A 23,249-nucleotide genomic window follows, 5' to 3' on the forward strand; every position below is an offset into this window, starting at 1 on the left:
AACTCTTGTCATATGCACACATTTAGAGTCGAGTGAGAAAACACAAAGGAAATCAAAAAGAGGAGAAGAAGAAGAAGAAGAAGAAGAAGAAGAAGAAGAAGGGCGGTGAAGCTCACTCATAAACGGTGGTCCAGCTGTTCTCGTCGCTCTTGGTGGACAGCAGACCCGTGTTGCCGTGGTAGGAGATGTGGGCCAGGTCGTGGCCCTGGGCCGAAACCTTCCTCAGCATGCCGCTGTTGCTGAGGGACAGCCAGTACACCTGACCGCCGGGGAGCGCCAGCCACAGGGGGACGCCGTGGGCGTCCCGCCGCACCTGCAGGCCGCGCCCATCGCGACTCGTCAGCCCCGACAGCTGGCCGTCCGTCCCATAGGAGAAGTTGTACAGGAAGTGGCCCGTGATGAGGTGCTTGGTGTACATGTGGGAGCCGTTCTGTGGCAGAGAGGAAGTGGAGTCAAGTCTGATTGTGTGGCACATTACATCATAAAAAAACCCATCAATTATGAAACAAGCAATGAACATTACATTTTGTCTAATGCCACCATCAAAACCATCAAGCAGATACACATCAAATATGTTGATGTTCCAGTTTCTGCTAATGAAATTCAACTCTAGAAACAGCTGGGTTTTTAGTCTAGATTTAAAGGAACTCAGTGTTTCGGCAGCTTTGCAGTTTTCTGGAAGTTTGGTCCACATTTGTGGTGCGTAGAAGATGAATGTTTGGGTCTGGTTCTGGGGATGCAGAGCAGAACCAGAACCAGAAGACCTGAGAGACAATGGATGAACAATGGATCTTTTTAACGTAATCTGGTGCTAAAATGTTCAGTGATTTATAGACTAAAGTGTTTTAGATTTTATTCTTTTTCAGCTTAGGATCTGTTTTAGTTCATGTTCTTAACCGGGTCAGAAATCTTGACTTGCTTCACTTTAACAGCAAAAAAAGGGTCAGAGTAAAACCTGTAGAGTAATTTTGAAATAAACCAGAAATAAAAATAAAAATATATTAAACTTAACTGTTGAGTTTAAGTTTGTGTGGTTTTTCAGGTTCCATCAATGCAACATTAAATAATAACAGAACATGTCAATTACAATGAGCTGCTTATTTAGTGTGTTGTGAATTATTGGGAAACAAAGGAGCCAGGCTGAAATATTTGATCATCACAAAATCAGATTTTCTCAACAACACCGTTTTACAAAATAAAATAAAAAAATAAAAAACCCAGAGCACTAAGTAAAAGTATTGATTAAACATTTATGTCTTTATATTGCTCTCCTACTGAGCCAGATCTTCTTGTAGTCTTTTAAATTAAGAAAAACAAGAATGGTCCAAACATTTTCTGCAGAATCCTTGTGAATGTTGTGAATGTTGTGATTGACCAGCTGGAACGTCGTCCAAGTATCAGTCATCAAACCAAGGAGAGAAGAGCTGCTTGGCGATCAAACAGGCCCGATAAGTTCTGGAGGAAAATTTAACGGTGATACTAAACTAAAGAAGACAAACTGCTTCCACGACTGCGTCAAACTTTCTCTAGTATCCGCAAAAGCGTTCACGCCATAAGAAGTTTTTCATATTTTGTCACAAACTTTAATGTATTTTACTGGGGTTTTATTTGATTGACCAACACATTGTGCTGTATGACTGAGCTTCAGGAGCTTCAGGAGTTGGTTTTTCAATGTGTTTGTAAAGTTTTTAGGGTGTGGGGGAAATGCATTCACCTCCCTACACTCTTGATATTTTCTTCGCAAAATTAATAACTCAAGCTCGGCCAAACAGATTTACAGCATCCGTAAACAATTTCCATAACTCACCAAGGATTCTCAATCGATCTGGATGGAAAATGAGACGTGGTTTTCCAAACTTTTTCCAATTTTTAAGCAGAAAAACATTTCACTGCAATTACAATAAGGCCGTTTTTGCCAGTATTTCAAGTTCTTTGAACATCTTTATGGAAAGAGGTTGAACTCAGTCAGCTTGAACAAACAGTCAGTGAACAGCATTTCTTAAAATTATGTATGCTGAAATGAGTTAAATGAATCTGGATTATGTCATGTGAATATTTTTGCATGTTATTTGCACAACTATTGTGTATTAAAGACCTAATAGGTGAGCTGTTTGTAGAGGGAAAAAAAAATTGTTTTCAGACTTGTAAATTTGTGTAAATGCATGTACTGCTTCATGTCGTTAACATTTGAGAACACAAGCAAACACATCCACACCTGAACCCGACCACAGCATATTCATATTTTGACCTTTTCCTCCGACGCGCGGCTCTCCAGCCTCCATGTGGGGCTCAGCGCGGCGGAGCTTTGTTTACAGAGCGGTGCCGGAGCGCCACGGCGTACCTGGCTGAAGAGATAGAGCTCCTGGTCCTGCGGGGAGCTGATCTCCACCAGCCCAGCCGGGCTGGGCTGAGGCTGGTTGGGGTTGACGGCCCTGATCCGGATGTTACCCAGGTCGGCGATATACAGGGTGCCGTTGGGCGCCACGGCCAGCGAGGAGGGGGCTTTGAGACGGGCGTCACGGGCGTAGCCTCCATCGCCTGATGAGAACAATAACACTGGGTTGAAGGTAAAAGCGTCTTTACCTCTAAACACACGGAGCAATAATGATGTTCCCCTGAAAGACACAAGCCCCCGAGCGGCACACACAGCCGTCTCGTAAAATGAAGACCTCATGGCGGCTCTTATCACTCTGGCTCAGGAGTCAGGCTTGTTGGCATACAGTCGATTCCCGGAGCAGCGGGAACGATGACCACCTTGATAGCGGCCTCGGAGTTATCAGACGGCGGTATCCGGCGGCCGGGTGCGTTCAGGAGTCTTTTGGTAGCGCAACGGGGTATAACAGGCCGGGTGAGGGTCTTCAGATGCTGTCAGCGGAGGGGACAGGGGCCTCTGATGGCTCTGTAAAGATGGCGGGGTGGCGGTTTATCTCCTGGCTGCATGCGCATCACTCGCGTGCACAAATACGCGTGTGTGTGTGTGTGTTAGAGCGAGAGAGAGTGAGCGAACATTTGCGTTCCTTTTGTATCTGGCGCCTGTGGACGGGCGCGCGTTCAAAGACGCGGGATGTTTATGGCGGAGGGGATGGAAAACGGAAAGCTTCTGAAGAGAGTAATCATCTGTTAACAGCAAGACATGATTGAAAATATGCAAAGTACAATCCAAGAAATGGGGATGGTTACAGCCCATTGGCTTGTGGCGTGGCAGAGACACTTCCCTCCGTTCCGAGTAGAAAAAGAGACAGATTTTTATGAGCGGAATTAAATGATAAAATCACATCCTCTGACACTTACAATGAAAGCGCGGCCTAACCGTCAAAAGAACATCTGCTTATTTGTTGGGCCCTTTCCTCTTTCCCTTTTATCACCATTATTTTTTTAGGTGCCCTTCGATGACATACCAACCAGTTAAAACATTCACCGCCTAAAAAGGGAGCTTTTTCTTCCACCAGCTGTAATTTGAATGGATTTGAAAGGTTTTTCTCTCGACGCGTGTTCCTCCTGAAATTTAGCTGCAGTTTCTTATTTTTTTGCAGCGAGGAGAATTCCTGGTGAATACCAAAAATTAAAAAAAAATCACATTTCGTTTTTCTGCATCCAGGTACTCTCTCTTAGTCAAATGATATCCTCTGTTGTGACATTATGGCTGCTTCTCTCTCTCTCACAGTCCTATATATGTTGTCGCCATTTACATAAAGCTCATTGCTATGTATTCTTGGTATTTTTCCGAGGGAGAAAGTCAAAGCGGCCCCTCCCAGACATTTGGATTCCAGCTGACTTTAATAATTTAGGCAGGCTGAAAGTAGAGAGGGGATAACATTGCAGGAGACGGACAGACAAGAAAAAGAAGAAGAAAAACATTCTCAAGCACTGCTAATAAATTTATTAGACAGCTGAGACCCAAAGGCTGAAAGATTTACTCTCTAGATATCAAGACATACTAACAATTTCTAAACATGTTAGCCTTTAAAATGGTCCAGTTTTTTTTTTTTTCCCCCCCACTTAAATATCCTGCAGACCAGGGAAGATATGATCGGAATTGATTTTTAAATGTTGTTTTCCTTTATTTTTCTTCCCCTCCCTCTCTTTTAGGGCTGTAATCCTATTAGACCTAATCTAATACTCTTACATTACCTAATCCTGCGATCGTGTCTGTGTGTGTTTGTGTGTGTCTGCTGCGTGATGACCCACCAGAGAAGCAGTCACAGTTGGGGTCTATCTTACAGTCGCAGTCTGTCGGGGCTCCAGAGATGATCGATATCTCCCCGTTGGTCGACACCTGCGGGTTTGACAAAGACCAACGCGTCACACGCGACCACAAAAATGTTTCGCAAAAGGTCACTCCGGTGCGGAAATCATCACAACGGACAACGTTTGCCATTTCTAACACAACACAGAAAGGCTGCAACGGAGTACAGTGACACATAGAATGACGTAAGTAACATTGATGATAGATGTAAATAAATGACTACATTATTTGGGTTGATAAAAAATGCTTCTTTTCTGTCATAAAACTCATAATTGTTCCTACTTTTCTGCTTTACTTCCAGCCACAATGTATTTTGTAGGATGTGTTAAAGTAAAGCGTAACTCAGTGGTCTGTATTTGTGGTTGATATAAAACCAAGCGAAAGTTTACAAGTTATCAAACTAGTTCATAGAGTCCACTTGTGTGGAAAGTGTTTGTATCATTAATCTAATAAAGCTTTTTTAAAAACACATAACTTTTATGACACTTTATACTAAGTCACTACTTTGTGTTTGTCTCCTGCATGTAATTTCAGTAAAATATATTAATGCTTAGTGTAATAACATGAAAGAATGCCAAAAAGTGAGGGCGTGAATAATTTGTCGATGCCCCGTAGATGATAAGAGGGATTGATTAAGGGTTTTGGCAACACTTTATTTGAAGAGGTGTGCATAAGACTGACATAACATCTGTCATGAACATGAAGTCTTTATGAATGTCTATGACTGTTGTCATGAAGTGTCATTCAGTGAATAATGACACTTTTAATGCAAAGTTGCTCCAAAAGTTGCATTGAAAGTCCATTAAAAATGCCAACTTTGCATGATTTTGTAAATTATGACAATTTAATGCAAAGCTGGCACTTTTATTGGACTTTCAATGCAACTTTTAGAGCAACTTTGCATTAAAAGTGTCATTATTTACCGAATGACACTTCATGACAACTGTCATAAACATTCATAAAGACTCGTTCATGTTCATGACAGGTGTTATGTCATGTTTATGACAGTGTCATATCAGTCTTATGCACACCCCTTCAAATAAAGTGTTACCAGGGTTTTTTTTTTTTTAAACTTAAAACAAAATCAGAGCATCGCAACACGAGTGCAGGGCTTAGCTCATTACTTGATTGACAAATGCAACGTTAAATTGTACAAATTATCCCTATTGTCCTGGATGAAAGAGCTGTAGGTGTACGCGCCTGTGAGGAGATAATTGGAGCAGTTGACAAGTTTAATTTAGATTCTTGCTGTGTAAACTATTACACCTCAAGGAAATTTACTCCGAGGTGTTGTTCCAAAAGAAACGAGTTTGACGTGAGAAAATTGACAACACTGAGATGTCACCGCTCAGGTTTGAGCAAGATTTTTTAAATAAAATTAGTAAACACAGTGACAAAAAAACAAAAAACAAAACACGACTTAGGTCATGTCAGATGGATGTTGTTTATTACCTCCAGGTTATTTAGGTACAGCTACATTAACGCAAAAGTACTGGGTTAAAACAAACAAACAAACAAAAAAAAACCCTGCTATAAATTAGAATGATAAGAAAAGACAAACTTTTTGCCGTTTGCCTGTTTTCTTGTTTCCAAGGTGGAAAGACATCAGGAATAACTTTAGAGGAGTAATTATTGCTGCCTATTAATCAGGTGAGATTATGCATGCCAAACAATTTGAAATGATCATTCTGCTGTGATAACGATTACTCACAAGTGGGAAATTTATTAATGAACTTGCCTGTCAAGGCTGAAGTTTCAGCAAGATCCCACTGAGGTTAAATTGTGTGATATATAAGAAAGAAAAATAAAATCCTCTCCACAAAAAACAAACAAAAAAGCAAAAACATCTCATACAGGTTAAGCCTCTAAACACTCATTTAATGTTAGAATTCATCACAGCAGAGTCAGAAAGAGGCTAAACAAGTGTGGGACATTTGAACGGATTTCCAGGAAAATCCTTTTCTCTTGAAGGAGAACATGCCAGGCCGGATTTTGCCAAAAAAAAAAGAAAAAAAAAGTGCATCTGAACAAACGAGGGGATAGAAGAAAAAAAAAAAAAAGAGTTTTGGAACAACGTCCCTTGGACAGATGGGACCACAGTGGCGACATTTGGCCATAAAACACAGCAACATGTCTGCTAAAAAACTGAAAAAAGGAAAAAGAAAAAAAAAACCACACGTCTTTGGGGCTAAGCTAACCGGCTGCACGCATTCAGCTTTGTAAATAATTGACAAACATAAGAGCAGCATTGATCTTCTACCTTCTGCTTGGACGGTGAATATGAGTGAACATCTCTGGTTGGAACATTTAGACTCTGAATGTGAAGGCAGCACCTTGAGCTGGATTAATCTCTTGTTTTTTCTTTTCTATTCTCAGCGGGAGGGGAGTAAAAACTTAAAGCACACTAATTTCCAGACAAAAAAAAAAAAAAAAAGATTTAAACCGACGATGACAAACTTCTTACAGCCTCATCCTTCAGCGGCGCGACTGTTTCGCTGAGAGCGAGCTCACGATTTGTGCTTAACCCGAAAACAAATGCGGCTACGGCGAAGCTAATTTGTAGCGTAATGATTGCGGTTTTATTGCCTCCAGTGTTATGCATGTTAAATAACTCCACTGCCCTGCATAAAAGACTGGAGCACAAACTTAGCATGCATTGATTATGCATGTGCCGTCCTCGACGTTTTGGCCGAGTGCCTCGGGTCAGTCTGTGTGACGGACCGACGTGTCCGAGCAGATCCCGCACGGTGCCAAACACCCGCTGCAGCCAACACACGCTGCTCACATTTAATAATCTTATTAAACTGCTAAAGAAAGAAAAGAAAGAAAAAAAAACTCTACTTGCTGCTAAACAGCACAAGATGCAGCTGCTGTCAGCTATTTACCATGAAATGTTGCATTTAATTTGACTGTCATTCTTCATCTCGCGTGAAATACATCGTCGCGTGTACCTGCGCGTGTTCACCGCGTCTCACAAATGACAATGTGATCTGTTTTTAATTTAATACATCTTGGATTACGCACCATTTGCATCAGCCAGACATGTTGTTTCCTCTTTTTTTTTGTTTTTTTTTTTGGATGTGCTAAATGAACACCAGAAACGAGCCACAAAATGCTGCACAAACCCACGTAGCGCAAACTAAAAACACTAAAACTCCCTCCCTTCTCTTAATTTTATTTCACCACTTAGCGTGGTTTGAAAGCATCGACTAATCTCCAACTCGCGCCGGTTGCTAAGTGAGCGCCCACTTAGATGTTTTAATGTTTACAGATGGATTATTTTAGCTCTGACTTTTCATGTCGGTGTGAGGAAACGTGTCAGATGCACACACAAAAAAACAAAAAACAAAAACCTTTTCAGTGCCCTACCAGCACAGCCGGCCGGTCTCCATCAAAAAAAAAAAAAAAAAAAAGGCATCAGAGACATTTTATGATCCTGTCTGCCTCCACACGGAGCCAGCATGGCGCTGCAGGCCACAAAGCCACTATTGATTGAGTGCAGCAGGCAGTATTTTCGAGGTGTTCAAGCCAAAATGCTACAGTCCTGTAGTGTCCTGCTGCTAGCTCACGGGCGGAAAAAAAAACGTTTTATTTTAAATCAAAACCACACTTTGTTTTTTTTATTTTATTGGTTAAAGGTGAATCAGAGTTCTGAAAAGCCAAAAACTCGAGTGAAAGACTCTAAGCACCGCCTTTGCTGACAAGCATCTGCAATGCAAACAGCCTGTCAGCAAAAGGCTGAATTACTGTCAAAAGCCCTGATGGATTACTAATATTAGCTCAGTATGAGCTGTTTCTTTTTCTAGGTTATTTATTTATTTTGAAAAGGGTATTTGTTTTCTGTTGCAGTTCGCGGCGCTGTAGCATTATATAATATGTGCAAGTGTATGAATAGATAAATCACTTCTGACAACAAGAACCTGCAACAGATCAATATACATATTGGTACAACCTGGTGTTGTATCATTTTTCATCTTAATATATCTCCACACAGCTGTTGACTTGTAATAAGTTCATGTCAAATATTCCAAAACCCAAAAATGTAAATAAATCTACCCAGTAAATTGAGTAAATTTAAAACATCTACCGTCAACTCGGATAATTAAAAGCGTAACTGGAGCATTTTACCACATTATATTTTACTTTTTGAACTTTCTCATAGTGTCTATGGATATTAATTAGCAATCCATGTGGTTTTGTTTGCAAACAGAGGTTTCAAAACTGTAACAAATTAAAATATGTAAGATATTTCTTGTTTTTTATGGTTAACAGGACATAATGACTCTTAAAAACTACTGAGTTTTGAGCAACTGTGACATGGAAGGCAAAATGTGGACCCATATTTCCACCATGCACAGTGATTGAGATGGTTGGAGAGAAATTAATCCTGAAAGTTTTCTGTTAGAGAAATGCAGCAAAAACTTTCATCCTGAGGACATGAAGTCTCCGTAATAACCAGCAGACGCTGTCTAAATATCATCGAGTTATTTCCAAAACAAGTCTGGCAAAGAGCCTTTTCCGTCCCGCCATCACTGACGAAAACGTGCGACTTTAACTGGAACCGCATGTTTTTGTCGGGCGATTCACAGATTGGGCTTTTGGCGACTTGCAACTGAAGTGGGTCTGGTGCAAAGCAAAAAAAATAAAAAAAAATTGAAATGTGGATAAACACCTCAAGCCCACTCTTTACCTTCTAACGGCTTATATATAGAGAGTATTACATCATGGACTCTGGTGGATTGGATATTTTAAGTAAATATCTACCGGTAAACTGAGACTGGGTCTTTCAGCGGGATAATGATCTAAAACATGTGGCCGAATCAAGACAGAAATGATTCACCAGACACAGTATCTACCTTTTTCCGTTGTCATCTCAGTGCTCGTATATAAATCTAATGGAAGGAAGAGCAGAAAAGGGCTTCGTATGAAATGTAATCCCAGCAGGTGTGCCGATAATTGCGGCACCGGGGATTTTGTTAAAATGCCTATTTGTTACTGGGGAACTTTCCCCGAACTTAATAAATGTACTCAAACCAAAGATCAATTTTTTTTTCAGTCTGAGATTACGCTACTGCAACAAAAGATCGATTTATTTTAAGGCATATTTTTATAAATCTTTACCTTTTTATACCGTGTGTGATACATTTATCTACTTAGAGAGAAACCTGTACTTAATGACAGAGGTGGAGAGAAAGACAGACAGACAGCCTGATAGACATATAGAGAGGTAAACAGGTAGAAACAGTTGGATATGGATAAACAGAGATTCAGACAGATAGATAAACAAATAGATAAATAGACATGAATAGACAGATCAAAATAGAGAAAGATTGACACAATTAGATACAAATATGTTTAAAAAGACATTCAGACAAATCGACAGGTAGTCAGATAAACAGACTGATCGACAGTCAGGTAGATCGACAGGTACCTGCTGGATGCGGTTGATCCGCCTCTCGTCCGTCTCAGCGATGAAGAGCGTTCCCAGGTGCGAAAGGGCGATGGCCTTGGCGGCCTCCAGGGTGGCGCGTACCGCCGCTCGGCTCACCAGGTGGTGGTCGATGCCGGGGACCTGGCAGTGAATCGGACGCCCCGCCACGATCCGCACCTGGAGGTTCTCCGACACCTACAGCGACACGTCGCCATTTATCATCTGCAGAAGCCTGCCCCGACGCAACACAATCACCCGCTGATGACATAAGAGAATTTATCGATCGGGCGCATCAAACCTCGGCGAGCCAGACCCCCGGCCGCGGCTGCTGGCTTTTACAAGATAAAGAGCTGCGTTCATTAACTTTGCACGATGAGTTCAATGACATTTTCTAATAAACAGCCCCTGCGTCGACCTGTGACAGCATCCTTTTGCTTTTATTTATCTTGGCAGACTCACTCCGTCTAAAGTGGATCTCCAGGGACGGCTGACGAATTTGTAAATCGACTCTCATTCGGCAGCGTACTTCGCAGCATGACTCTTCGGGAAGGTGACAGAATGAGACAAATGTGTTTTGCGAGTGTTTTGTTTTCCCGACCTGCAGAACGATGTTGTTATCCAGGATGTAGAGGGAGTTGTCCAGCGGGTTAATGGCGAGGTCTGTCGGCCACTCCAAGCGCACCTGTGAAGTCACATACGCACACGCACACACACACACACACACACGCACGCACACACGCACACACGTAAGGGGACCCATCATGTCAAGACTGTTGTCAAAAGCGGGAAAGCTAACACAAACCTTTTGACGGCAACTGCCACAAGAGTCAGTTACAGGTAGTGCAAATAATATCTCCTTAATAACATAGCATTAGGCCTCCTGACCCTCCCTGCTCATGCAAAGGTCAGCGTCGGGCAGGGAGTCTTCCCTGTGTTTATTCAAGTCTCACACCGGCTCGCTTCGGCTGAGTTCCAAATGTCAACCAATAACCGTGATCGCTGCCCGCTCAAATAGCACTGTTGCGTGCGCTGGAACCGCGGGGGGTCAAAGCCGGACAAAGCCGACGCCGTCTCACAGCCGCCCACGTCGCTGTCCGTCTCCAAGCAGCACAAACAAAACGGCGAGCGGCGGCGTTGGGGTGGGAGGGAGGAGAGGGGATGATGGGGAATCAGGTGATTGATGACTCTCAGGATGGATTGGTAAATAAATGGATCATGTTAAATTGCCACTGACATGTCCAATTATAGGCTCTGTCAAAACGAGAGTGGGAAGAAGGCTCACTCCGAAATCCCATTTTAAGAGGAGGGGAGAGATTCATCAAGTGGGATTCTGCGCGTCCCTCAAACCAGAGACGGCATGCATCAAATCCCCTCCCGCTCACGGTAATGAACTGTAGCTGCGATGATGGGCGACCTCCTCCAGGAAGCGTTGTGACCCGTTCACACAGTCGGCCTCGCTGTCGTGAAAGTCAGACGGAACTTTAATCCGGTTTTAGGATTGAATTAATCAAAGTAAATTCATCCGGATTGTTCGGCTTTCGCAGAACAATAAATAAATCAGAGCGTGAATTCGAGAAAGGTTTGCCTGGATTGGTGATACCCAGGGCTGCACTTTGCTTCAATTTTTTAACACCATTGTGTTGTTTTTTTTCTTTCTTTACAAACTGAAGCCCAAAAAAATACAACACACAAACTGCAAACTGAGAAATCAATTTGTTGCGTTTTTGGATTAAGAAAGCTTTGTCAATTCTTACTAAATATGTAATTTTCATCTGCTCCACTCTATACTCCACACTGTTACCAAAGAATAAACCAAAGAATGAAACAAAATACTGATGCTTTAAGGCTATTTAAATGAGTAATTTTCCTGCATTTTCCCCTGGTTTATAAGATAAATTTGGCTGATTGTAAATATTAGAATCTATTAATATTAATATTAAAAGCCTTACCAATTAACGTGTTAGCTAAAACTTCTTATACATGTACAAATCTCCATAGAACAGAATGGTAAAAATGTTTAATATTCTGATTTTGAGAAGTATTTCTAAGCTTAATAAGCATTAATTTGATCTCATTGCTATGCATGAATGTCTAAAATATCAAAAGAGAACATAATAGGTTCATTTTTTGCAGCAGAATTGATACTTGAGAATTTCTTGTTTTACAAATAAAGCAATTAGAGTTTGTTAAACAAAGTTGTTATAAATGTTTGTGTTAATTATTACATGTTTTGTAGAGTAAACTTTAAACTAGCATTCTGTCTTTTTAGCCAGAATGCTAAAAAGACAGAATGCTTTCATGCCGCATGAAATTTCAGACTTTATGCGGCAACACAGCATGAAGTCTGAAATTGTCCTGCACTCAAGAAAAAATGAACTTGACAAAAAAATGTCCCTTATGAGTTTCCATACATGCCACATTAATAGTGGCATCTTCACACAAAGAAAACCAGCTCTTTGATAGACTCAAAGATTTTGGAGCTTCTTGACAGAGGCCGCGTGTTTCTTATCTTTTGAACATACAGACTCCTAAATCTATTTTTAAAGGGAGCAGAAAATCTTTTCTGGGAAGAAGACAGTAGTACAAAATGTTTCCATCTGTCCATAGGTCAAAGGTCGCCGGTCAAAGGTCGCCGGCTTCCAGAAGTCAGGCTGGCCTTGGCATTTAAAATGCTGAAACCTTGAAATATAAGTTTACAATGTTATAGACGTTAGTTATTCACACATGCATGTTCTTCATAAAGTTGAATTGACGAGTAACAGCCGAACCAAAGAGTTGTTACCGCACAATCCTGACATTCTCACTATTACACTGCAATACATCTAATACGAAATTCTTCTTAAAAATGTTATTCTTTTATGTGGGGTTAAGTGTTTTTTTTTTTTGCTTCCTCTCAACTTTTTAACTTTGTTAGAAGTATCTATTGTAGGATTACTGGCATAGACTCATTATCGTGAACATTATTGTTTTGAAAATGGCAGCGAATGGTACAAACGTCGGCTTCTGAAACATTATGTGCCGAATTTATAGAAATACTGTACGACTCCTGATGATCGGTACAGAGTAATTGCTGGGCAGCTGGGAGTCAGCAAGAAAACTAAAAAGCATCAATAATCATTTTCAAATTAGCCTTTTGAATATAGGCCTGTCACCATAGATTAAGCTAGACGATAAATTATTCCAGAACTTATCGCGATAAACGGCAATATTGTTGTTCTGAGACCATTTTCGAGTAATATAATGGAAAAACACACATTCAAGGATCAGTAACCTTTAAATTTTAATGAACATTTAAAGACTGGAACTGGAAGGCCTTTTAAATATACAAAATAAAGAAAGAAAACGACAGAAACAACAAATAAAAGGAATTATGAAGTCTGTGCAAACAAAATTATCTTTCAAAAAAGGACTGTTTGAGACCAAAACACCAAACTAAAGACTTTTATCATTCAGTTTTTGGTAAAAAAAAAAATTAAAAAAAATCAAGCAAATGAAAATCATTGAGTTTCTTTTAATTTATCATGTGATTATTTGATTTATTGTGACAGGCCTGAGTGGTAATGCCTTCAATAAATAAATATGCAGGCTATAATGGCAGCTGGTCTTTACAGATGAGCTGATATTATTCTGTTCATCATAACCGATCAACAACACACACAATGTTGCAAATGGCCGCCAAGGAACACGCATCAACACGGGCAACATGAGAGAAACTTTAGAAAACCGGGTCACTAAACCCAATTACATTTTATATTCACCTGCCAGTTATTATTATTTTAAATATATGTTTTATGCTCCGTTTCAATACAACACCTGTGATCAGTGGGGAAAGTGAGACAGTACAACACACGATTCAGTGGTTGGTGAAAACACTTAAAATGATCCGTTTCAAAGGTTAGAAGTTTATAAACGACTCATTTTTCTGAACATGACAGCCGTATTGCTGATAAATATGGACAGCTGGTGTTTTTGCATGCTGTAATTACTGGTTATAAATGTTATTTTATTTTTATTATTGAAAGCAGCACAAAGCTGCTTCGTGGCTTCATCATGGATCATAAACTATACCATATTGCCCTATGCACCAGCTGAAGAGAGCATGAAGCCCTTTATCACTTTACGTTTACCACGTAGTTGTCGGCAACCTCCAGTAAAGATGCATAAAAAAGCCTTGAAATGAATAACTCTTTAGTGGCAGCAGCAGAATCTCTGAGTGAACAGCTATAAAAATCAAGATTTAATCTGAGCACAATTTTTATCAGTGTATTTTTAACAAAATTTCATAGTTATGAACAGTAACCCCTTAAATCAAAACCTGTTATTTTTAGATATTTATATCTTACTTTCCTAAGTAAGATTACAATCCATTACTTCTTGTTTTCACAAAAAGTACGCCTGATGTGAGGTCATTTTTCTCCATCTTCAGATAAGGGAGGTAAAAGGAGAGAGTGATGTCTATTCTATCCTACAGAAACAAATGTTAAGGGAGGTAAAAAGAGAGAGTGATGTCTATTCTATCCTACAGAAACAAATGTTAAGGGAGGTAAAAGGAGAGAGTGATGTCTATTCTATCCTACAGAAACAAATGTAAGCATGTCAACTTACCCTGCTGACATGAGACAGAGGGTGAATATGCGTATTAATCCTTTAATCATCTGCTGAGTGTGAGGACGGTTAAGCAAATCTATCACAGCTTCGTTTTCAAAGACTCTGAGAGCCTTGCTGGGACTGCCAGGCTTCATGAACCCTTTGAAATACTAAGGTTGCTTAAATATAAATCAGAAAACTGCAAGCGGATGGGGTCTTTTCTTTTGTTTTTTTTTGTTTTTTTTTTAGCAGGATAACAATTCAAAGCATATGTGCAAATAAACCTGGTTCGTTTCATTGCCATCGCATTCCCAGAATTAAATCTCGTAGAAAACCTGTGGGATGATCAGAAGAGCAGCCAGGACTCTGGGTCTTTCGTATGTGAAGACATTTTGACAAAAGAGGCTTCCATAGAGCATTTTCAACAGGTAAAACATTTTATAACTTTGATTTTTTTTTCTCTCTACACCAATCAAATTAAATATGGGATATTTTGAAAGGTTTCCATCTGAGATTACAATACAGTTAAAAATAAAGGTGAATATTATTTTTTTACACACAACTTCATCAATAAATTTGTCCTCATCTGCATACAGTGCGCAGACCCTCTGCTGCTCAGCAGCCATCTCTGCAGCAACGTTTGTCTTGTCAGGGCTGCAGGAGTTTCCGTCAATACCGGCTGAGGTCACGGTGAGCCAGCAGAAGAAGAGAGCCAACTCAGATGGAGGACAGACACGATCAGACCGGTGACGAACAAACATAGGAACTGAAACGTAGCCCGGGTGCTAAGACACGAAATAGCACTTTGGGGAATTCACTTAGCTTCAACACGCATATTCACACAGACATACACAGGCACTATGTGGGGGCAGATATCCCTCCACAGAGCCAGCAGCTCATCTATTATTCATCCGCAGCTCTAATAGGCCTGATATTAGTTAGCAGCGTGTTCTGAAGGGATGGCTGATCGAAACCGGCGCGAGCGGTCCGTCTTCCGCCCGAGACACATTTGTTCCTCAAAGTTTAGCAAAGCGCGGTTGACAAAACAATCAGCGCTATGCGAAAGGAACAACAAACTTTGTGATCCATTGCCATTTTGATATAATGATTTTAATTAGCTGACATGGATGACATTCAGGAGACAAATGCTTCCACAAATTATTTAGACAATCTTTCAGAGCCAAACGAGGCGTCGTGTCTCTCGCTCTCTCTTTCTCTCTGCTAGTCATTGAAATTCTGCGGCGCGTTATTAGCTTACCTGGCTGATATCCATGCGCGCATCGCAGCTCAGCGGCTGCGTCGACATCAGTCCGTTTGAGCCAATCACGGTGGAGAGCAGACCCCGCTCATTAATCTTCTGAATGGTGGTGCCATCCACGAAGTAGACAACTCCTCTCTTATCCACGGCAATACCTGCGTGGGCAAGAGAGAAAGTCAGGAAATGAAAGGGGAGGAAAAGAGAGGGAGAGAAAAAAAACGGGAATACCAAAAACAAAAAAAAAAAAGAACGGGAGTAGGAAAAAGAGACTCGAAGAGGAGTGGAGGATAGTTGAGCGAGGCGCAGAGGGCTTCCAACTCGGTTAGTCATTCAGCTCGGCAAGCGGCTGTCTTATCAAAGGCACTGCACCACAGAAATGTAATTATATTTCCATTCCAGAGCCCACTAAAGGGATTAGAACAATGCAACGGGAGGAAGAAGTTATTTGTCACATTAGATGTGAGCGGGGTGCCGCAGTGAACTTTTGACATTTGACGCCTGTGCAAATGTTCATTTAGAAATGGGTGCCGGCTCTTCAAACATGCACGCGACGTCTGCATGTGTGCATATGTTTACCTTTATTTGCACTCCCCTCGTTGTGCGGACGCGCGCGGGCTCTGCAAGTGTGCGTTGCCATGGCGAGCTTACACTTGAACTCTCCTCGCAGGGAGGAGAGGCGGGGAGCGCGCGAGCAGTACGCGGAGAGCAGAGAAAAGAGGAAAAGAAGTAAATCCAGGTATTAAAGGTCAGGGCGGACTATGAATCATCTGTTATGGATGAGGAGTGACCTTCATTCCCGCCTCATCTCCATGCAGAGAATGGCCCTTTGACTCAAACGCCGCCGCAATAATATTCCACGACTCAACCCTCACCTCTTCCACAGCGCGAGAAGCCAATTCCCTGAGATTGCTTTCACTTAGCATCTGTGACAATAAGCCATATTTTAGTATTCCTTCCTCCCACCTCCAGCTCAATCACTTCATTTACAAACACATTTTGTTTATGGCTCATCATTAGGTCGCGTCAGATTTATGCGTTAGATTTCTTTGTCTCGAGCATGCCTCGAAGGGCTTTATGGCGACAAAACCTATAAAAGAAAATCAATCAATGTAAATAGAGTGCGGCCTGAAACCAAAAACAATTAAATGGTACAGGGAGGCATGATGGAAGGTTAAAAACAGATTCATACGGAAATCCATTAGCTGCTTAATTGAGCAATTATTTATTTGTTTTGCCTTCTTCCTGAATTAATTTGATGATTGGCCAAAACGTGTTGGCACATTTTTTATTTATTTTTTGGTCTGGTGACACATCCAGCAGACAGTTAATTCATTTACTGTGGTTCAGTTAATGCATTTGTATTCAGAAAGCACAGTCAAAAAAAATAAAATAAAGTCAAACAGTGTTTTATGAAACTAAATAAAAAGTGAACAAATTTAAAACTGATGTGAGATCAGTTAGATTTACCCCCAACAATGTGACAGGGAATGTTTTAAAAGTACAGCCAAGATAAAAAAGGGTAAAAGAAAGAATAAAACACCAGCAATCCAGAATGCAAAATTAATTTTTCAAAACGGAATTGTTATTTACCGTCCACATCACAGCAAAGCTTTTCATACGCAGGAAAGACTGACCTTGCAAAGTGATCAACTTCCTAGACAAGAATATAGTAATGCTAATGCTAACAGCTGCAGTTTCTCAAATCTGAGTCAGTCTTTTTAAGCCGGGTCTGCTTTTAAAGCAGAAATAAATGTTTACCAGAAAGTAAAATTAGACATTAGAGTCTAATTCTAATTCTGATTTAGAGGCTGATATTGATTAGGGCTATCTTTAGCTTAGACTGTAGTGTTTGCATGGGTTCTGTTCAAGCCAGTGGTACAAACCGGCTTCCTGATGATCCAGTTCCAATTCTAGCACTGAGTGACACATAAAGCTAAAAAAAAAAACCCTCACATAAATAATCACATCCCTTCAGTTTTAACATTAGACGTCATTATGAATAAAGTTTGCATTATTTCGAATTATAGTATGTACACATAAAAATCTGAAAAGTGCGGGATGCATTTGTATTAAAAGTAGGATCTAAATCATCAGCTCTGGCTGTCCTGCTATGAAGTGAGTGGCTGTTCCCATGGCAACGTGGCCTTTAAAAGGATTTAGTCCCATATTTATCTCCATCCACCTTCCTGTCAACTGAAAATAATGAATCTCCACAGCATGATGCTGCCACCACCAAGTCTCACACTAGGAATAATAGTTTTGGGCCATCAGATTAAAGGAGGCTAAATGCAAAAACATGCAACACTTTTCAGATTTTATTGCTTAAAAAAACCAACAGGAAACCATCAGAAAACATTTTTTTGTTCCGTCTTATAAAATCCCAAATACATAAAAATAGATAAATAATTTGTAGTTGAAGCACAATGAAATATGAAAAAGTTCAAGAAGAGGGAGCACTACTGCAATGGAAGTACAATCTGTAGAAAACACAGGTGTGCTGCTTCTTAGCGCGCCATATGTCATCTGCTTGAAGCTCTGGGATTTGAAGTGAAAGTCCACCATCTAATGTCACATATTTACGTAAACTACGTTTCCCCGAGCCCGCAGGGACAAAATGTCAAAATCTTCAGTGTTTTCCCTGATAGATTTCTAGCTGTAGCTGTATTTTTTTTCCTTTTTGATCCACAGAAAATCCTTTTGGCGTCCTTACGTTGAACCAGAAACAAGAAGTCCTTTCTGCCCTTTGTTCCAGATTTGAACAAGTGTCTCATCCTTCCAGCTATAAAATAAACTTTCTGCTCAAAAAGATTTTCCTCAAGAAGCACACCCATATGCGGACACACATCAGACACACACACACACACAAACACACGCGCCGCCACTGCCACTGAATTCGCCAGCGTCCTCGCGCTTAGCAACCCTGGGCCGACCCCTCGAGTCATAAATTGTACAGGTGAAGTGGCACTGCAGACGGGAGGTGGGCAGGGGGGGAGGGCCAGGGTCACTGTGTTTCCTCCAGGGGCCAGGAGGTGAACTGCAGAGCTCTCCCTGCTGGCCCCTTCATCATTCCTCTGACACAGACAGATTGCACCGCCCAGACAGCATCGCCCTGCACTCAAACAGCACCTTTGCTAGCTTCCCTCTGCTCTCCATCATGCCTAACTTGATCTTCTCCTGCTCTCTTTTTTTCCTAGTGCCCTCTTCCCTTTGCGTTGTGTTTTTTTTTGTTGTTGATGCTCTGCTCTCCTGTATCTTCTGACTTCTAATCAAATCACTGACCTTCAACTCTTGGGTTATGTCTTTGCTCTCCTTTAATCTGTGCGCCTGCGTTTTTTTTTCTCCTCTATGTTCTTCTTCTGCTCCTCTCAACCTTGCTGCTTCCCCCTCTTGTCACCTGGTATTATGCAGGAGGTGAGTCTTAACCCACACCTACTTAGCTTACTTAGCCCCTAAAAACACAGCACCCCACCTCCCCCGGGAGGATGGCCGTACTCGTCTTCTACGCACTCCTTCTTTCACTTTCCCATACATCCCTGCTCCTGGAGCTCCCACCCAAAACCCGTCCCTGATCTTAGAGCTCATAAATCCTGCACAAGGACATGACGAGGCAGACGGGACTCTCTCTCAATACTGATTTCCCCTCCTCTCTCGCCGCACTGTCCCTGAACGTCTTCTCGCCCACTTCCATTGACTTCTTGCCTAACATTCCCTTCATCCTACACCCTCCTCTCCTCCTCATTGTTCTTTTTCTTCCCTTTTTTTGTGACATCCTCGGTTTCGGCACGCCGTCTGTTTCCACCGAAAGGGGCTCTGAATGGCTGCCAATCTCTTTAGAACAATAAATACAGCACCAGACTGACTTATTCATCGTCGCGCAGCCACAACAATAAAGAAAGATCACTATTATTGCTTTGCGTAGGGATTTACACCAGTTGACGTGTTGCTTAAGAGTATCCCACAATGTTTATCGAAAAGGCGGTAGATTAGTCCACATTCTCCTTGTCAGCGGCTGGATTTCCTGCCGCCGCGGATAAAGATGTAGGTTGCATTAGGGGAATTTACAGCCTCTCTCTATATCCAAAGGATACTCAGAAGACATCAGAGGATTTACTGTTTCTCCCCGAGTGAACCAAACTCTCAGATGTTCATGTTTAGGCAGACGTACAAGGAGTGGAGTAATTGAGACAAATCTGAGCTCCAGAGGGAGACGGACGGACATTCGGCTCGATTCAGAGCGGGATCTTTAGCGATGCTAGTGAGCTGACCTTGGAGGAACAGAGCAAAGTAAAAGAACGAATGACACAGCATTATATTTAAGGAAGAAGTACAAACAGTGTCCGGAAAGAGGAACAACAACAAAGAAAAAGGTGCTGATAAGACAAATGTGTGATGAGGAGTTGGGTAAATTAACTATTACAGGCCCATCCCTCTCTGTCAAAAGGGATCTCTTTGCTCTGTGTCCCCGTCAAAAGAATATCGGTCGTAATGACCCCCCTGTGGCACTGCAATCCAATCCAATCTGATTAATGCCTTAAAGAGGGCTCCCGGAGAACGTCTTGTTGTGTTGATTACAGATATTTGAAGAGAAGGAGCCACAAGGGAGCTCCCGCGCAGAGAGGTGAGGAAAGGTGGAAGGTAGGAAGCAGGGCAAGGCGAGAAAAAGACTAATTATAACTCAGGCGGTGGATTTTTGTCTCACTTAGTAGCAACAGTCGACGACAGCCCCGTGGCGCTCAGCTACATCCGAATGCGGTGAACTGTGAGCTCTGACTGCCAACACCTGAAGATCAAGACTGCAGGAAGTCAGCTGGTTGGTATTTGCTCTCGCCTTCCAAAGAGTGACACTAAAGCTGTCAAAGTAGCTGCTGCTATAGGTTTGAAGAAGACTTGTCAAATCACATCAACTTCCCTGAGAGTCAGGACAGCCTCCGCAATAAACTTGATGTATACTCGTCATTGGAGAGATTATCGTTATAATTTTGAACTCTTTAGGATATTTTTGAACACGTCTGTTTTAGAGTTGACTGACAATTGTGTTTAAATCAACAATAGAGTTCAAGGCTTGAAACCAGCCGAAATGATTAACTTGATGGTCAGGCTTTTGCTTCTGTGACGCGTTTAATAAGCATACGATACACACAACCCAGAGATACCCAATATAAATAAGTGTTGATCTATTTATGTTAACCTATTTATTATACTTCAAATAGAGAAGTCGGCACAATAAGTGCACACAGAGCTCCACCCTTTTCCGCTTCTGTCAATCACTCATTTGCACTTGACTCACCCTGCGGTTTCAACAAGCAACAAGGCATAGCTGGAAGACGTTTAACAAAAACTCACACTGTGGTTGAAGGAGCCGTTTATCGTTTTCTGTGTTTATCGCCACCAGGGGGCGTATTTCATTTTGAGTTCAGAGTATGTCTGAAGGGGGATGTGGGTTATTTTAGGTCAAGTGTGATTCTGTTCAGGTGTCGCTAATGGGAAGAGGGAAACGGTTTTCTACTGTTCTTTGTTTGGATTTACGTCATTTTTATGTTGTTCTATTGTTCTAAATGGAAATGGCAAGACAGAGGACGTTGTATTGAAAGTTAATGACTTTATGGTTATAAATCAAAATGAAGATCGGCATAACGAATCTTGATTGAGTGCAGGTAAAACCAACCAGGAACAACAGCAACCGGTAGCCGAAAATACAGGATTTTAGCCGCTACAATGGTCTACAAACAAAAGCAGTAAATTCTAGGCCTGATCTAAACTCTAAGGGTGTATGCAGAGCCAAGTAGGAAGGTTTTGAAGGTTGTATCGTTACCAAGGCCTTTTTGTTGGCATCGACGAGCTTCTGGTGAAGATCTGGCTTGAGGTTTGGCCTTTTCTCGATAGCATTATTTTTTCCCTCGTTTTTTGGTACAGATGTTAAACATTCTCAAAACATGTCGTCCTTTTGGGATAGGACAACAAATCAATGTCTGCTTGTTCACACAGTAAAATCTAGACCAAGATTTAAACACTGTAACTGTTTTGTCCAAAGAACATTTGGTTTTCTAATTTGGCAGCTGCAGCTTCCACTCATGCTTGTGCACGTCTTTCTTGATCAGCACTCTGTCAGAATACAGTCATCAGAAAATTAGAATATTGCATATTCATTTATTTCATTTACTCATTTTACTAACTGAAGCACATTAAATAGCCTAATTGCACACAGACTGATCTTTTCAAGCCTTTCCTTTAGTTACAATATTATGATTTTTCCTTAACTAAAAATGCAACATTTAAGATTAGAAACCTCCTTCAGATCAGTAAAAAACATTTTAATACAGAAAATTCTCCTTAATAAATTGCACAAGCAGTTCTTTAAATCTGACAAAATGAGCCTCATCTGAACGCATATAATAATTTACTGAACATGACAGCAGCGTATATTCCTGTTAAGGTCAGCTACACGGTGGTTTCAGCAGCAAAGACTTTATGATACGCTTGATCTCTGTTTGTTCCCGTTCTCCTCCTAACCATCCTGACGAATTTAATTTCACCTGGGTCAGGCTTATTAGGCCAGATGATTGAATCTTTGATGCAATTATATTCAAACACATCTAATAGATTTTGGAATGGACAAAGCAGAGAAACCAAATATTAATGAACTCCACAAATGATGACGCAAAGAGTGGTTGAAATAGCTACTAAAACATGGGGTTTATAACCAATTTAATATAAATATTAGAGATGTGCCGATCAGGTTTTTTCCTGCCAATCACCGATACCGATCACATAATTATTATTTTTTTAATCATAAGCACTACCGGTTACATTATGTGGAAAAAGGAACCACGAATTCACCTTAATTTAGACAAAAACTTGTTTTTAATAACTTTTTCCAAGAAAACTAAACAAAACAGGCATTCTGCAAATTGTACTGCTATTGGTAATACTATCTTTAACAGACTGATAACATATGAAGGCTCTGAAGAGGCTAAATAATGCAAAGAGTCAAAATAAAACCTCTCAGCATTGCCAAACAAATTCAAGTATAAAACTTAACATTCAAAGACAAAAACAGGTTCCATTACAATAAACAATCCTGAGTTACTGAATGAAAACTTCCTGATAGCATGGCGGCTAGCTGATTACTGCTAGTTCTGAGTGGCTGTTTCTGACTGAGCGGAGTAATTATGCAGAACAGGGAGGAGATCGATTATTTTTTTAGAGATTATCTGTCTCATGTTAGGACAGCAAAAGTTTTAATACGCATGTAAAATGTATTTTTTTTAGGTTAGATGCTGCAGCTTTAAGCAGAGGTTCGGTGTGAGAATCACTACCATGTGGAGCAGAAGCGGCGCTCAGTCTGTGAAATATTACTATGTGTAGCGCGTAGCAGCGGTTCAACAGCGAGAGCAGAACTAGCGTCTTACATCGCAGCTCGAAGACTTAAATAATTTTCCATGTTATTTGTTTAGCTTTCTGACCGTCATGCTAATCCGGGTGAGTGTTTGTAGCTGTGCGCTGCTTTACTTGCTATCTGATCCTCCATATGTCTTTTTTACTGCAGTGAGCCTTGATGTTACCAAACTCCGTCAAGTATGGCATTGTTTTTATGTCGTATTAGCTTCGTTGTGTTGATGCATTTTGACGTGCTTCAATTTTCCGCCGCAACACGCAAACTTCCCCAATCATTCACTGCGTTATAGTTCCACATCGCTTAGGATTTGTTGCTGCGCGTTTGAGCAGAG

The 23,249-nt window shown here is 41.1% G+C and overlaps 1 protein-coding gene across 3 annotated transcripts in view; it reads right to left on the reverse strand.

Moving 5' to 3' along the window:
• Positions 1-23,249, reverse strand: part of tenm1 (teneurin transmembrane protein 1) — a 300,581-nt gene that overhangs the window by 22,976 nt on the left and 254,356 nt on the right. For all 3 annotated transcript variants that reach the window (XM_081611713.1, XM_081611715.1, XM_081611714.1), the window contains 6 exons: positions 15,523-15,677; positions 10,276-10,359; positions 9,678-9,872; positions 4,189-4,276; positions 2,342-2,538; positions 117-430 (listed from right to left, as the gene is read on the reverse strand). In XM_081611713.1, coding sequence (XP_081467839.1) covers positions 117-430; positions 2,342-2,538; positions 4,189-4,276; positions 9,678-9,872; positions 10,276-10,359; positions 15,523-15,677 — 1,033 coding nt within the window. The remainder of the gene's footprint in view (positions 1-116; positions 431-2,341; positions 2,539-4,188; positions 4,277-9,677; positions 9,873-10,275; positions 10,360-15,522; positions 15,678-23,249) is intronic.

The sequence above is a fragment of the Poecilia reticulata genome, chromosome 10 (assembly GCF_904066995.2).
Source record: "Poecilia reticulata chromosome 10, P_reticulata-male-v2, whole genome shotgun sequence".
In the NCBI taxonomy this organism is placed as follows: Eukaryota; Metazoa; Chordata; class Actinopteri; order Cyprinodontiformes; family Poeciliidae; genus Poecilia; species Poecilia reticulata.